Source organism: Eulemur rufifrons, chromosome 2 (genome assembly GCF_041146395.1).
Source record: "Eulemur rufifrons isolate Redbay chromosome 2, OSU_ERuf_1, whole genome shotgun sequence".
In the NCBI taxonomy this organism is placed as follows: domain Eukaryota; kingdom Metazoa; phylum Chordata; class Mammalia; order Primates; family Lemuridae; genus Eulemur; species Eulemur rufifrons.
The window spans coordinates 36,863,663-36,876,335 of NC_090984.1; the positions used below are offsets into that span (position 1 = coordinate 36,863,663).

The 12,673-nt window shown below is 53.6% G+C and overlaps 1 protein-coding gene across 3 annotated transcripts in view; it reads right to left on the reverse strand.

Annotated features, from left to right (window-relative positions):
• Window positions 1–318: 318 nt before the first annotated feature.
• Window positions 319–12,673, reverse strand: part of CGNL1 (cingulin like 1) — a 160,138-nt gene continuing 147,783 nt past the window's right edge. For all 3 annotated transcript variants that reach the window (XM_069483504.1, XM_069483487.1, XM_069483496.1), the window contains 5 exons: window positions 6,643–6,726; window positions 5,839–5,963; window positions 4,891–4,999; window positions 4,403–4,566; window positions 319–3,367 (listed from right to left, as the gene is read on the reverse strand). In XM_069483504.1, the coding sequence (XP_069339605.1) occupies window positions 3,232–3,367; window positions 4,403–4,566; window positions 4,891–4,999; window positions 5,839–5,963; window positions 6,643–6,726 (618 nt within the window). In that variant the 3' untranslated portion in view covers window positions 319–3,231. The remainder of the gene's footprint in view (window positions 3,368–4,402; window positions 4,567–4,890; window positions 5,000–5,838; window positions 5,964–6,642; window positions 6,727–12,673) is intronic.

Sequence of the window (12,673 nt, forward strand, 5' to 3'; positions counted from 1 at the left end):
AGGTGCCTGTTGATTCTGTTATTAACAGTGAACATCGTTCCCGTTTTGCCATTTTCCCCAGTGGGCAGTTTGGATTTCTCAGAACATTACAAGCACCCAGGGCCATTCCTCCCTCAGCAGTCACCTCTGACCCCTTCCCACCCTGCCATTGCAGAAACTGCCCCCAGGCCTGGAACGCCAGCCACCAAGTTCCACTTCCTCCAGAAGCTCCCAGCCCTTCACCTGCGCAGTGTCTTGGAGGACACAGAGCTAAGCTCTGGAGAAAACAAGGAAGTCAAAATAATGGAAGAGTAGAGATTCTCGTTGGGTGACAGAGTTTATTGAAAGTAAATCTTGCATTATCCAGGAATTCACTCACATGGAGGTAGCTGCAACAAGAATGTCTCTTCCCCATGCCAACGCAAAGCCACCAACCCATGCCCAAAAGCAGAAACCCAACAGAATAAGCCAATTGGCATTGTCGAATGATACTCAGAAGCAGGGGGAAAAAATTATAAAAGATATATGATGATTGTCTTCTCAGCATTGCATTTGGCCACATATGTGTTTGTACATAAAATAATTTTTTTCTTTTTAAACTAAAGAAAAAACTCTTGAGCGGGGTTAGTTCTTAAAGCAATAAACAGGAAAAAAATGTACATATATTAATAATAAAATCAAAGAAGGATATCATGTTAGACGTGGAAAGGACCTCAGGCCCTAATCCTCACCTTGTCCTGGCGACCAACGGCTCTGAGCATGAGCGAGCACCCTGTCAAGGTCACCAGGGAGGAGACACCTCTCTCGACTTCCAGGCCAGTGTCCTTCCCGCCTGGCGCGCTGCACGATCCAGCTCGCTGCCAGCTCGGTGGCAGTGCAGGGTAGCACAATCGTTAGAATTTACAACAGCCTATTCTTAGGGTGATGACACAAGTGTTTTGAATGGTGACCTCTCTTCTCTTTGCATGGATAGTTCTGCTTCCTGTAGCAGCCTCACGGCTACCAGAAAGAATTGGCTGGAATGGGGGGCAGCTGCCTTCTCTCCCAGCAGACACTCATCCCAAAGGTCTTGCACCTGTAGTATCTCACGTCTCCAGTTAGGGGTGGGGCTGAGGCATTTCTCGGCAGGGTTACTGGCAAATATATAGATAGTGGGAGCCGCAGGCAAATAAAGAACATATTGGGGGGCGGGTCAAAGAATCTCTGTAAGTTCCAGTGAGCCAGGCTTGTCGTGTCCCCAAGAGGACACAGGGCTCCAGGGCTGGGCACAGAGGTGCTCGGCCTGTGTCGATGTCTTTGATGGTTGTCTATCACCCCTTCCCCAAATGCAGCTCCGGGGGTGGGGGGGGGCAGGGGGCGGCGTTTTTACCTGTTTTATTCACTGCCGTATTCCCAGTGCCTGACACATCATAGGTGCCAAAAAATATTTGCTAAATGAATGAATGGCTAAAGGGAGGACTCTCCCCACACCTCCAATGAGTGAGCAGAGGAAGAATCACCCTCAGCTGTGGTCAGGGTGACCCTGGCAGAGGTGGAAGAGGGCTTGGCTCTCAGGCTCTGGACGCCCACCCTTAAACTGGGCTGACCTCTCTGAATCCTGCGGGTGGGCTCTGTGACCCGGGGTAGGTGGGACCCCATGGCAACTGTCATGGAGTTCTCTGGTCCACAGGCCTCCGGTCTATTGGGATGCTTGGGGACACTGTGACACAGCTGAACATTGCCATCTCTGCTCCATACATGGAACCGACCCACAGGGTCCTCTCCCTGGCCACTTCCCTACTGAGCTATCCGCCCCCTACCCTGACATGTGGAGGCCCAGCTGTGATTGGACCTGGGCCATGCCTGGGGACTGTCCTGGTGCAAGGTGACACAGGAGGGCCAGGAGGAAGTACCAGGATGCCCTGCATCCTCCCAATGCCACAGTCCCTGTGATTCCACCCCAGCCACCTAGCCTTGCCCCCAAACCACACCCCTTCCCAGTTACATTGCCGCTGCTGGTGATGTCCCTTTGTCCCAGGGAGCTGGAAGGAATCCTCCAGTTTGTACAGACACACCTCTACCTGACATCTGTTTCCTTCCCTCCCTTCCTTGACATAAACCTGAGATCCCACTAAACCCACCTCTTGCCTACACATCCCCCCAGCTTTCAGGAACTTCTCTGGCTTCCTTCTCACACCCAGCCCCACACCCACACCTGCCTGCTTGTCCCTCTCTCATCTCCCTTCCCCCGTGACCTGCCCCATGACCCTCATCCCCCACACCCTCCTAGTCCCCCAGCCCGCCACCACCTCACCAGGGGCCCCAGGGGTATAGCCGGGAGGCCTGCTATGGGAGGACAGGGCCAGCAAGACACAAGAGGGCCTTGTCCTTCCAGAAACCACAACATTCGATAAAAACCTTACTGACAAGTCTCCTCCTCCCTGCCATGTAAAGGAATTGCAATTGGTGAGGGGGAATTGGTATCAACATGGTTCAGCAGTTATAATAAAATTCTAGATAAAATAAGCAACCAAGGCCATAGCTACAGCCCACAGACACGAGTGACCTGACTTTCTCTCCCTCTGCCAGCGAGTCGTCTGCCCGACCATCTGAACTTCCATCCTCAGTGTTAATCGTCCACTATCACTACAATTCCTTCTCCCCAACTCCAGTTTCCAACGCGGTCTTTAGTCTGCTTTCTCTCTCTCTCTCTCTCTCTCTCTCTCACCTCTGCTCCTTAATACTTAAAATCTAGTAGCTTCATATTTTGAAAAAGAATACTTGACACAGATGTGTGAACTTTACAAACAAGCCACCCTGCGAAGCCTCTGTAACACTGCAAACGGAACAGCAGCGGCCTCGAGAGGAGCTGGTTTAAAATATGTACAACCTCTGCACCACTCTCTGCCCTGCACGGTGCTGCTCAGTAACAACCAGCCTTTGGACCCTTTTTCTTGGCGGGAGGCAGGAGGAGGGAGGAGGGGAGCAGGAGAAGCAATGCAGACAGCGGTGCAGAACCAAAGCACGTTTTCCAGAACACCCCAACGGGCGGCGGCACCCACTGCTCAGGCATCCGATCATTTTAAACTTCAGCAGCTCCCTGAGCCCCGCTGAGAGACCCCGGGGAGGAAGGCAGCATTGAGGAACCGGGAAGCTGTGCGAACAGGAGGCGATGGGTCTCTGCAGCCGCCGCCCCCTTCCCTGCCTCCTGCCCTGTGCGGCTGCAGAGCTCCTGCCAGGAATGACGCCACGTCAATGGCCGTGGAAGCAGTCTCAGATCTGGCTGATGGTGGCGCTGTCCTTGGGGAAGGTGTAGCTCAGCGGTGCCTCATAGAGGCTCCCCCCGTCTGTGCTGAGGTCATCATCGTCGTCCATGTCATCCAGCACTTTGCTGGGCAGCTTCTTAAGTCTGCAGAGACAATAAGGGGTGTGTTTTGGCCCTGGGCGGGGACTCATCGCTGGTGTGCAGGTGAAGGAAGAGTCTGTCCCTCTGCCCCACCGAGTGGCACATAAGCACATGAACTTGAGGTCGCACCCCATGGCTGCTTCAGCCACAGGGAGCCAACTGCCCCCTTCAGCAGGGGCAGCTGGTGTGGACAGGGTGGGCTGGGCCAGGACAGCGTCACATTACTGACTTCCTCTTTTGCCCAAGCTCCTTATGGCTCAGTAGGCTGCTGTTTTTGATCATGTCAATTTAAAATTTTGATATCTTGCTCACCATGGATGGTATGCATTCATTTTTTTTTAATGTTGCATTAAAATGTTATCTATTTAGATTATTGGGATTTTTTGTGTCCTTTAAATGTTGCACCCTAATGCTGATCTCAGGGCCAGTTTTCCCATAGACAGGTCTGTTTTACAGGATTCTCAGTGTGCTGAAGTCCCAGGTCACAGCCAGATGCCAAGAAAGGCTCAGCTCTCTGGGCATGAACCGAATGTCACCCCCTTGCCTCAATGTCCCAGGCAGTGGCCCTGGGCAGAGAAAGCAACCCACGCAGCTCCCCACCCAATCCTTAGGACCATAGCAGAGGAGCTCTGGAGCGCTGCTGTCTCCTGAAACCAGGTTTGGGATATCCTAGTTCTCATGGGGATACAAACCAAAGCCACACTTTATTTCTCCTTAAGCCAGACAAAAGCAGGCTGGTCCAGGAACTACCCCACCATGGTGGTGTGAGCTAGGCTTACCTGCTCTGAGCCTCAGTTTCCCCTTATCGTTAATCGGGATAACACCAGCCCAGGTGACACTGGGGCTTTGGTACAAGGACGGCACGTAGGGTGACCGAAATGGACACAGCCACCTTCATCTCATTTCGAGGATGAGATGACCCCGAAAGCAACAATAGGAACCGGCTTGATACAACAGGAGTGAGCCTGCTCTGAAAGCATCCAGCACGGCTCAGGTGTCGGGGCTATGCGCCCCTGAGGGGCCGCTGCGTGTGCCCACCTCAAGTCCTTCTTCATGGAGTTGAGCTGCCCCTGCAGCTGCTCGTTCACGTCCATCTGCTCCTCCAGCTCCCTCTGCAGCTTCTTCTTAGAACTTTCCAGTCTGTCAATTTCCTCCTCGGCCTCCTCCACCTGCCGCTTCATTGCTTTCAAGCGCAAGCTCAGCTGCACCGGGAGGGAGGACACCTGTGAGTGAGGGGTGCCGGCCCGGCCCGGCCGGAGGAGGAACAGCCCGGGGTGCAGACGCCCCCAGGCCAGCCCCCTCCTCCCCAGGCAACCGAGACATGGGCGACCAGGCAACCATACCCAGGTGACTGTCTAAAGGCCAAATTCAGGGTTTAAAGTTTGCTGAAGTCCCCTACTTAAGTAGGCTAGAAAGACCCAATTCCACAACGTAACAGGTAAGTAGAAAGGGAGGAATCGGCCCCCCGTGCGTCCCCAGCCTGAGACATACACACTCTCGTCCGTGAACGCACAGGGAAGCCCCACCTGGTCCTTCTGATCCGTCAGTGACAGGTGCTCATCGTCCACCTGCATCACCAGCTCCTTCACTTTCCGCTCCAGCCGCCGGTTGTTGAGCTGCAGGTTGGCCCGGTCCCTGGAAGGCGGGGGAGGCAGAAGCAAGGACCCTCTCATCCCCAGCCTGCGAGGGCCCAGCCCCAGCTGCGGAGCGGGGGAAGCTCCAGCCAGGGCTGCCCGGCCAGCTCACAGCTCAGGGCCAGAGAAACACAACTGTGCAGGAGGACGGGGACTCCGAGAAGAGGACTGACTTGCCCAGGGCTGCAGAGCCAGCGAGGGGCTGAGTGGGGACTAGAACCGCCCTGAGTCTACTCCAGGCAGCTCTGGTCCGACTCCCTAAAAGTCCTACTAAAACAACTGATAACATGAAGTGTTACATGCACACGCACCACACCCCTTTCTAGGAAGGCGAGGGGCCATGATGGTCAAGTTCAACCTGGTGCTGGCCCACAGAGTTAGCTGCAGAGAATCCAGTGTTGGAAAGGAGTGTGGTCACCTGACTCCACAGCCCTCTTCCTCACTGTGGGGGGACCTGTCCCTCCTCTGACAGCAGCCAGTCGGCCTCTGCTTAAATACACCTGGCCACCAGGCAGAGTCAGCCCCCGGGCCCTAATCTGGCTCAAACTCAGTGGCTTCCAAGGCCACTCCTATTTAGGGGCTGAGAAAGGAACAGCAGGTCGAGTGGAAAAGCTATGGGCTGAGGAGTGGGAGTCCAGTATTCAGCCAGGCTCAAGTCACTTATTTTGATGGGTCTCAGTTTTCTCATCTGTAAAATGGAACCAATAACAGCAAGATTGTTCTTGCTGTGTCTTCCTCACAGGCTTATGAAGGTGAGAAGAGATACCAAATGTGAAAGCATGTTGTAGTGTGGTTACCACTGCCCACCAGGGCCGCTGCACTGCAGGCAGCCTGGCTCACCTCTCCTCGCTCTCGAGACGGTCCTCTAGCTCTGCAATCCTGGCCTCCATCTGCACCACCAGCCCCTCTTTGCTGGATCTATAGGAACCTTCCAGGTGGACGATGCGGCTCTTTAAGTCCTTGTTCTGGAACCAGACAGAGAGACTGTGAGGAGCTGTGTGTCTGCCGCACTCTCTGTGCAGAGCAGCGCAGAACAGAACACGGGGTGGAGCCAGGCGTCTGGGTGGTGCCAGTGACAGGGCTCTGTCCACACCGGGATGCATGGACTGGGGACCTGGGGACCCCAGAGATGTTTCCAGGGGAAACCCATGAACTGAGGTCCTAGCAGACCAAAAGAAGCGATTCTATCGCATTCCTTCATAGGCCTGAATGAAATCTTAAGCATGTCCTAAGACTCCGAAACCTCAATGGGTTTGGCCTTGTCTTTTTACATGGGACAGGAGACACAGGCTCCTTCCCGGATCATATTCAGTGAAGAATTGACATGAACAGTACGTAAACGAAATAACGGTCCAGTTAAGCTTTCTTAGCCACTCATTTTCATTCCCTACATTAGAATTTAGCTTTCTTTAGGTTCTAGAACACTTGCAATTCCTCTTCCCTGCAGCTGCCAAACTTGCAAGCGGAATTAATATGACTGGGAGAAACCTCTCTAGAAAAGGCCTTCGCCTCTGCCTCTCAGGTAAGTTACACCCCAGAGCTCTTGGGGAGCCGAGTAAAGGAGGCACCTCTGAGGGGTTCTAGCCCAAAGCCACAGGTGGGGGGCTGAGGGGTGGGGAGGGGCTCCAGGGTGGCTGCCCTCACCTGTCGCTCCAAGGAAATCTTGTCACACTCCAGGTCTTGCCTCGTGGCTCTCTCCTGAAGCAGCTCATTCCTCACCTGCTCCATCTGTAGCAAGAAGAACAAGAGCCCAGAGGTTAAAGGGGTTGTTCCTATATCTGCCATACTGAAATGGTTCCCAGGAACTGAATTCCAGCCACCAAGTCAACTCCTTGTCATGAAGGGGGCCACCAGATAGGGTCAAGTTAAAATGAGGCCCTAGTCCACTATGACTGGTGTCCTTATTAAAGAAAAGGGGAAGATTTGGATGCAGAAACAGACACACACAGAGGGACGATCATCACGTGACGAGAGACACAGAGAGAATGCCCTGTGAAGACGGGGACTAGCGTGTCTATGAGTCCAGGAACACCACAGATTGCCAGCAAACCACCAGAAGCCAGGAAGAGGCACATGAGGATTCCCCTACAGGTGTCAGAGGCGGTAAGGCTCTGTCAGCACTTTGATTTCAGATTTCTAGCCTCCAGAACGATGAGACAACACATTTCTGTAGTTTGAAGACACTCAGTTTGTGGTACTTTGCTATGGCAGCTCTAGGAAACTGACACATGTGCTTAGACTCCACAAACACCTATGACATCCCCAAACTACCCTAAGAAGTAGGTAATATTATCTCTGCTGAGGACATTAAGGCTTGGAGAAGTTGGCCCGGCACAGGGGCTCATGCTAGTAATCCTAGCACCCTGGGAGGCTGAGGTGGGAGGATCACTTGAGCTCAGGAGTTTGAGACCAGCCTGAGCAAAAGCGAGACCCCATCTCTACCAAAAATAGAAAAATTAGCCAGGCGTTGTGGCGTGTGCCTGTGGTCCCAGCTACCCGGGAGGCTGAAGTAGGAGGATAGCCTGAGCCCAGGAGTTTGAGGTTGCTGTGAGCTATGATGATACCGCTACACTCTAGCCTAGGCAACGGAGCAATACTTTGTCTCAAAAAAAAAAAAAAAAAATGCTTAGAGAAATGAATCAACTCCCAGAGTAACCAACTGCCCAAGTTTACCCGGGAGTGAGGATGTTCTCAGGACATCTCAATGCTAACACCAGGGCTGGCCCAGATGATTTTCCCAGTTGAGGTAGTCACCCAGCTTGCCCGAGATCTGCATAACTAGGAATAGGAAGGTAGGAGTTGCCTGAGCTCCTGACTGCTGCATTACAGGTTCAACTCCACAAAGGGCTTCCCAGTGAGCTTATCTCAGATACGGGGAGATTTCCCCTTTCTTATGCCGGACACAGAAGCCACAAGAACACCGGGCAGCCTCAGGTGACCTGACAAAGGCTAAGCATTACTAAGGATGTCGTCTATGCTGGGGACAGGAGCCTAGCAAGCAGAGTGGGGAAGAAATCCCACCGCCTGACTGTAGGCGGCTCCTCTCCCGGTCCCAGGGGGCTTGTGCAGGAGCCAGCACTGTCCAGCAGAGGGCGCCCTGAAGAAGCCAGGAGAATTAAGGAAGCCAGTAAAATAAAACCACCCTTTCTTTCTCAAAGATGAAAAACAAATTCCGGCATCCCTGGACACCGGGGCCTGGGGAACATTTGACACAGGCTCTCCTGGCCTGGCCTCGAGTTGAATTTCGCCACCTGTATGAGCATCGTCGTTCTCCACCGTTCCCCCTGGAGAGCGATAACAGGAGTCCCGGGGATAGTAAGAGGACAGCGTGCATTTGCTCCTTGGCTCCCACGGTCCCGGCTGTGGTGTGTGCACGGAATGACGCGCAGCACGGTGCGGCTGGCGGGACAGGCAGGGCCCAGACACGGGGGCCGGCGGGACGGGCAGGGCCCAGATACGGGGGCCGACAGGGCCAGGCTCTGCCTCTAGGTGAGGGGCTACTGTGTGGTCCAAAAAATGCTTGAACTTTTGAACTTCTGCCTGGCAGGTTTCTGAGTCACGGAGGTTCAGAATTTTCAGCAGAGGAAATAGCAGCCCAGGGCGTCACAGAAGCCGCTGGCGAGAGCAGTGCTAGAACCCAGGCCGAGCCTGCTCACTGCCCGCTACTTCACCTGCTCTGTCTCTCTGGAGCAACTAGGTGAAAAGGGTTCAAACAGGCCTAGAGTTCAAACACGGCTGTGCCATAAAAGCCGCAGAGGGCAGGCCAGTCTCCTCGGGGCATCCCCGCGCAGGGCAGGGGAAGAATGCCAGCCACGCATGGCATGAGCAGGCAGAGTGCGTGAACTCCGCCTGCGGCCGCTGCCACCCTGCCGGCCCAGCCCTCCCAAATCACATGCTGCAAAGAGGGCGCCGAATGGTTCCTGTAAGTGTTACATAAGCACCAAGTCCACGGGTAACGAATGCGGGCTCACAGCCTGGCTCTGAGCATGGCTTCCCGACCAGCCACCACCGCCCGGAGCAAGGAGGTCATCAGAATGCAGGGCCACGGGACTGGGACGCCCCTCCCAGGGAAGCGGCCTGTTCACACTCCTGGGGCACAGGCCAGCGCTTTGCTGAGGACACGGTTAAACTTTCACTACTTTCACTACGACGGGAAGCAATTATACAGACAAGCAGCAGCGGCTGGGCTCCTCTTGCTGGCTCTGCCATTCACTGGCCCGTGACCTTGTTCATCTCACCTCTGGGATGCAGGCTCCTTGTCCCGGAGCAAGGGACTTGAATGAGACACCTATGAGGGCCTTAGAGCTGCCCTCTGACACAACGAAGACACATTCTGGTGCCTCCTCTACACTCCAGGGTGCTGTGTGGCCCTCCTTCTGTGAAAGCCAGAGGCCTCCCCCTGCCAGCTATTAGGGGTTTCCCTCTGAGAAAAACACACTTTGTCAAGGCAACAGTGTGTGTTTGCGAAGGTCAGACTATATCACTGGTCCTACGCCAGACACTGTGACGAAGAGATCCAAGCAGCGTCCTCCTAGCAGGGGACATATGAACAAGCCTGTACATGTGGTCAGTGTCACCACACCAGGGAGGGACAGTGTGCTGGGGTGGGGCATGCTGGGTGACAGCCCAGACTGGGAAGGCCAGCAAAAGCTTCCAGGGAGAGGGACATTAAGCTGAGACCTAAATGTGAGGCCAGCTGAAGCCACAGGGCAGAGGAGCTCACCAAGGAGAAATGGAGGAAGAAGGAAGAGGATCCAGGAGTGTGCCCTGGGGAGCCCTGCCCTTGTCAGGGGAGGCAGGGAGAAAACCAGGACGCTGACCTATGCCAAAGCCAAGGAGGGCAAGGACTGAGGATGGTCAGGCAGAGGGAGGACTGCAGGGAAAACACCCGGGCTGGGCAAGATCAAGTTTGCTCTGGAAGGCTCAGCAGAGGGGGGAGCCCATCTGCGGAGCTTGGGGGGCTGGAGGCAAAGGCGTCACAGGGCTGGAAGGGCTGCAGAGGGCGCAGAGGGATGTGCAAGAGAGAGGCCCCAGCCCCTGACAGCAGGTGACGGGAGAAGCCTCGGAAGGGAGTGTGGCAGGGGACCCAGCCACCAGGCAAGGGGATCCATGCTCATGCCTGAGAGCAGGTTGAAAACCTTTCTCTGAGCAGAGGAGAAAGGACACTCCAGGGCTGGGGGGGAGGCAGGATCCTGCAGCTCAGAGGGACGGAGGGAGGCCTCCAGAAGACAATAAAAGGCCGGCAGACCTGAGCAAGGCTCTGGTCGCAGTTGTGATCTGGGCCTGGGGACCCAGTGGGGACACCCAAGACTCAAGAGCCTCCTCGAGCCAGGCACTGAGCAGGAACTCTGAGGCAGACGGGATTCCATTCAGAAATGTGCCTGAGTCAGAGTGAGTGGGCGCAGCTTTGGGATTCCACCCGGGGTCTCTGACTGAAAATCATACTCGCTGTTTCCCCTCCGCAAACCTGTGGCACCAAGGTCTGTCAGGGGAAGGGAAGCCCTACAAGGAGGGAGAGTTAGGCAGGGACTTCAGAGCCCAAAGGAGGAAGTGTCTGCAATGGTGTGAGGCAGAGACGTCGAGAGCGGCTCTAGGGTTGCCAAGGGGCCACGCAGCACCGGGCCCAGGTGGGGTTTCAGGACAAAGCCCGCAACTAAAGAAGGAGCCACAGTCCTGCACCCTCAGTGCCATCAGCTGAAAAATCTGGATCCCACCAGGAAACAGACCTCCCTGCGCAGAGGAGCACTGACCATGGCAGCATCCCCAGGGGCCCCTGCAGGTTCGAGACCTCCCTGGAGAGCCCCAGACAAATGGTGACTCTCCAAAGGAAAAAAAGTAATTACTCAGACCCCACATCCCCTCAAAATGTGGCTACTAAAATGTAAGTATAATATAAATCAGAGTGAAGAACAGGAAGGAATAAATGTGTGACCATAAAACTGAACAGTTACTGTGACCGGGAAGTCAATTTTTCTTTGCAAACCAAGGCTTTAGGCAAACATAATAGTCTTCCTTCAGTACTTCAAAAGGGGCAGCCTGAAACCAAATTCTAAAATTAATCCACCACACGGAGCCTTATACAAGGAATACTACGTGGCGTTATGGACAATGCCCCAAGAAGGCCAGGTTTCACCATAAGCCCAGAAGTATTCTACGTGTGCTGCCGTTAGCTGAGCTCAATACTGTCATCCCTAAGACTGGGCCCACTGACTTGGGAATATTCCCAATAAAACTCCTCTTACCCAGAGCCCACACTGGCAAGAAAAGAAAAAAAAAAAAAAAGAAAAGCCTCCAGCCTAGCTTGGCCAGCCTCCTTTTTTGGACCACGGAAGTAAACTTGAGGCTGGGAAAATATTTCTTTATATAAGCTTAGTGCTTTATGTGCTGTTTATCTTTCAACTATATTAAATAGCCTGAACGAAAACTTCCCAGTCAAATTAAAAACAGAACAGGAGCTAAAGGCAAAAGTTTATCACAGCTGGATTGGAAGAATGCTAAGCCCTGGGCATTTTGATCGGAAATAACAGTATCGGATTCCAGTGGGTTTCATGTCAGAGATACCCATGACCCGAGCCAGCTCTCAGGATTAGAAGCAGCTGCCTTTTGGATTAATGAAAAGCCAGAGATATTTATGATGGCTAATAACAATATTTCACCCATCACCTGTGTTTATCATTGGGCTGCAAAGAGACTGGCAAGCCTACCCTCCTGGCTGGCATCAAAAATGATACCTAATCTCAAGAAAGGAAAATTATGATAAATCAACTGTACACGCTGGGTGTTTGAGCAGCCAATACAAGAGGAGGCATTTCTGAGATTAGGATCATTTTAATTTAAAAAAAAGAAAAGAAAGAAGAAACACTCCTTTGATCTTTCGCTCGCTGGCTTGCACTGGCTCATTTACTGGCAGCCGCATCCCCCGATGCTGACAGAGGAGCAGGTGTGAGCCGGCCACTGAGGAACAGTTTCCAAAAGTGACTGTAGGAGCCCGCAACTTTATCACTGGGATTTAGCCTGCAGTTGCCAAGGCAACAAGGCAGCCTTGCTGAGCCCCTGGCAAGACTGTGAAGCCACCCAAAGCTCAAGTTGGTATTTTTCCTGCTGCCTGCCAGCTGCCTGGGCCGGATGAATCATCTTTGCATGAGGCTGGGCCATGGTGGCCTCCCCGGCCAAGAGAACGCCTGCCTCCCCGGTCAGGCCCGGCTCTGCTGTTAACTGTTTGCTCCCAGCCACCAGCAACAACAGCAGTGCCCACCGGGCCAGGACACCAGCCTGCTAGGCACGTTTAGCACACACCAAGCGAGACCACTGTTTGGCTATTTGAATTCTGTACTCATGGGGAGCCAGGAAAGGATCAGGTGAACTTAAATCCTCGCGCATTTTAAGAAACATGACATAATTTTTAACTTGGGAGCAGAAGCCCAAATGTACTTAGAAGGGTGGGCTTTAAGACCCTTACGTAGTCTGATGGAGGCAGGAGGCTTTGGAGTCAGATTGTGGCTCCATCTCTTACAAGCCCTGTGACCCTAGGAAGTCACTTCACCTGACAACAACACGCAAGTATGTCAGGCACACGGCACAGTGGCTAGCATTTAAGGAATCCCTGGTAAGGACGGCAGTTGTCATAAATAGAAGGAGACGAAAAGGGATTTCTCTGGATTTAAACAGACCAACA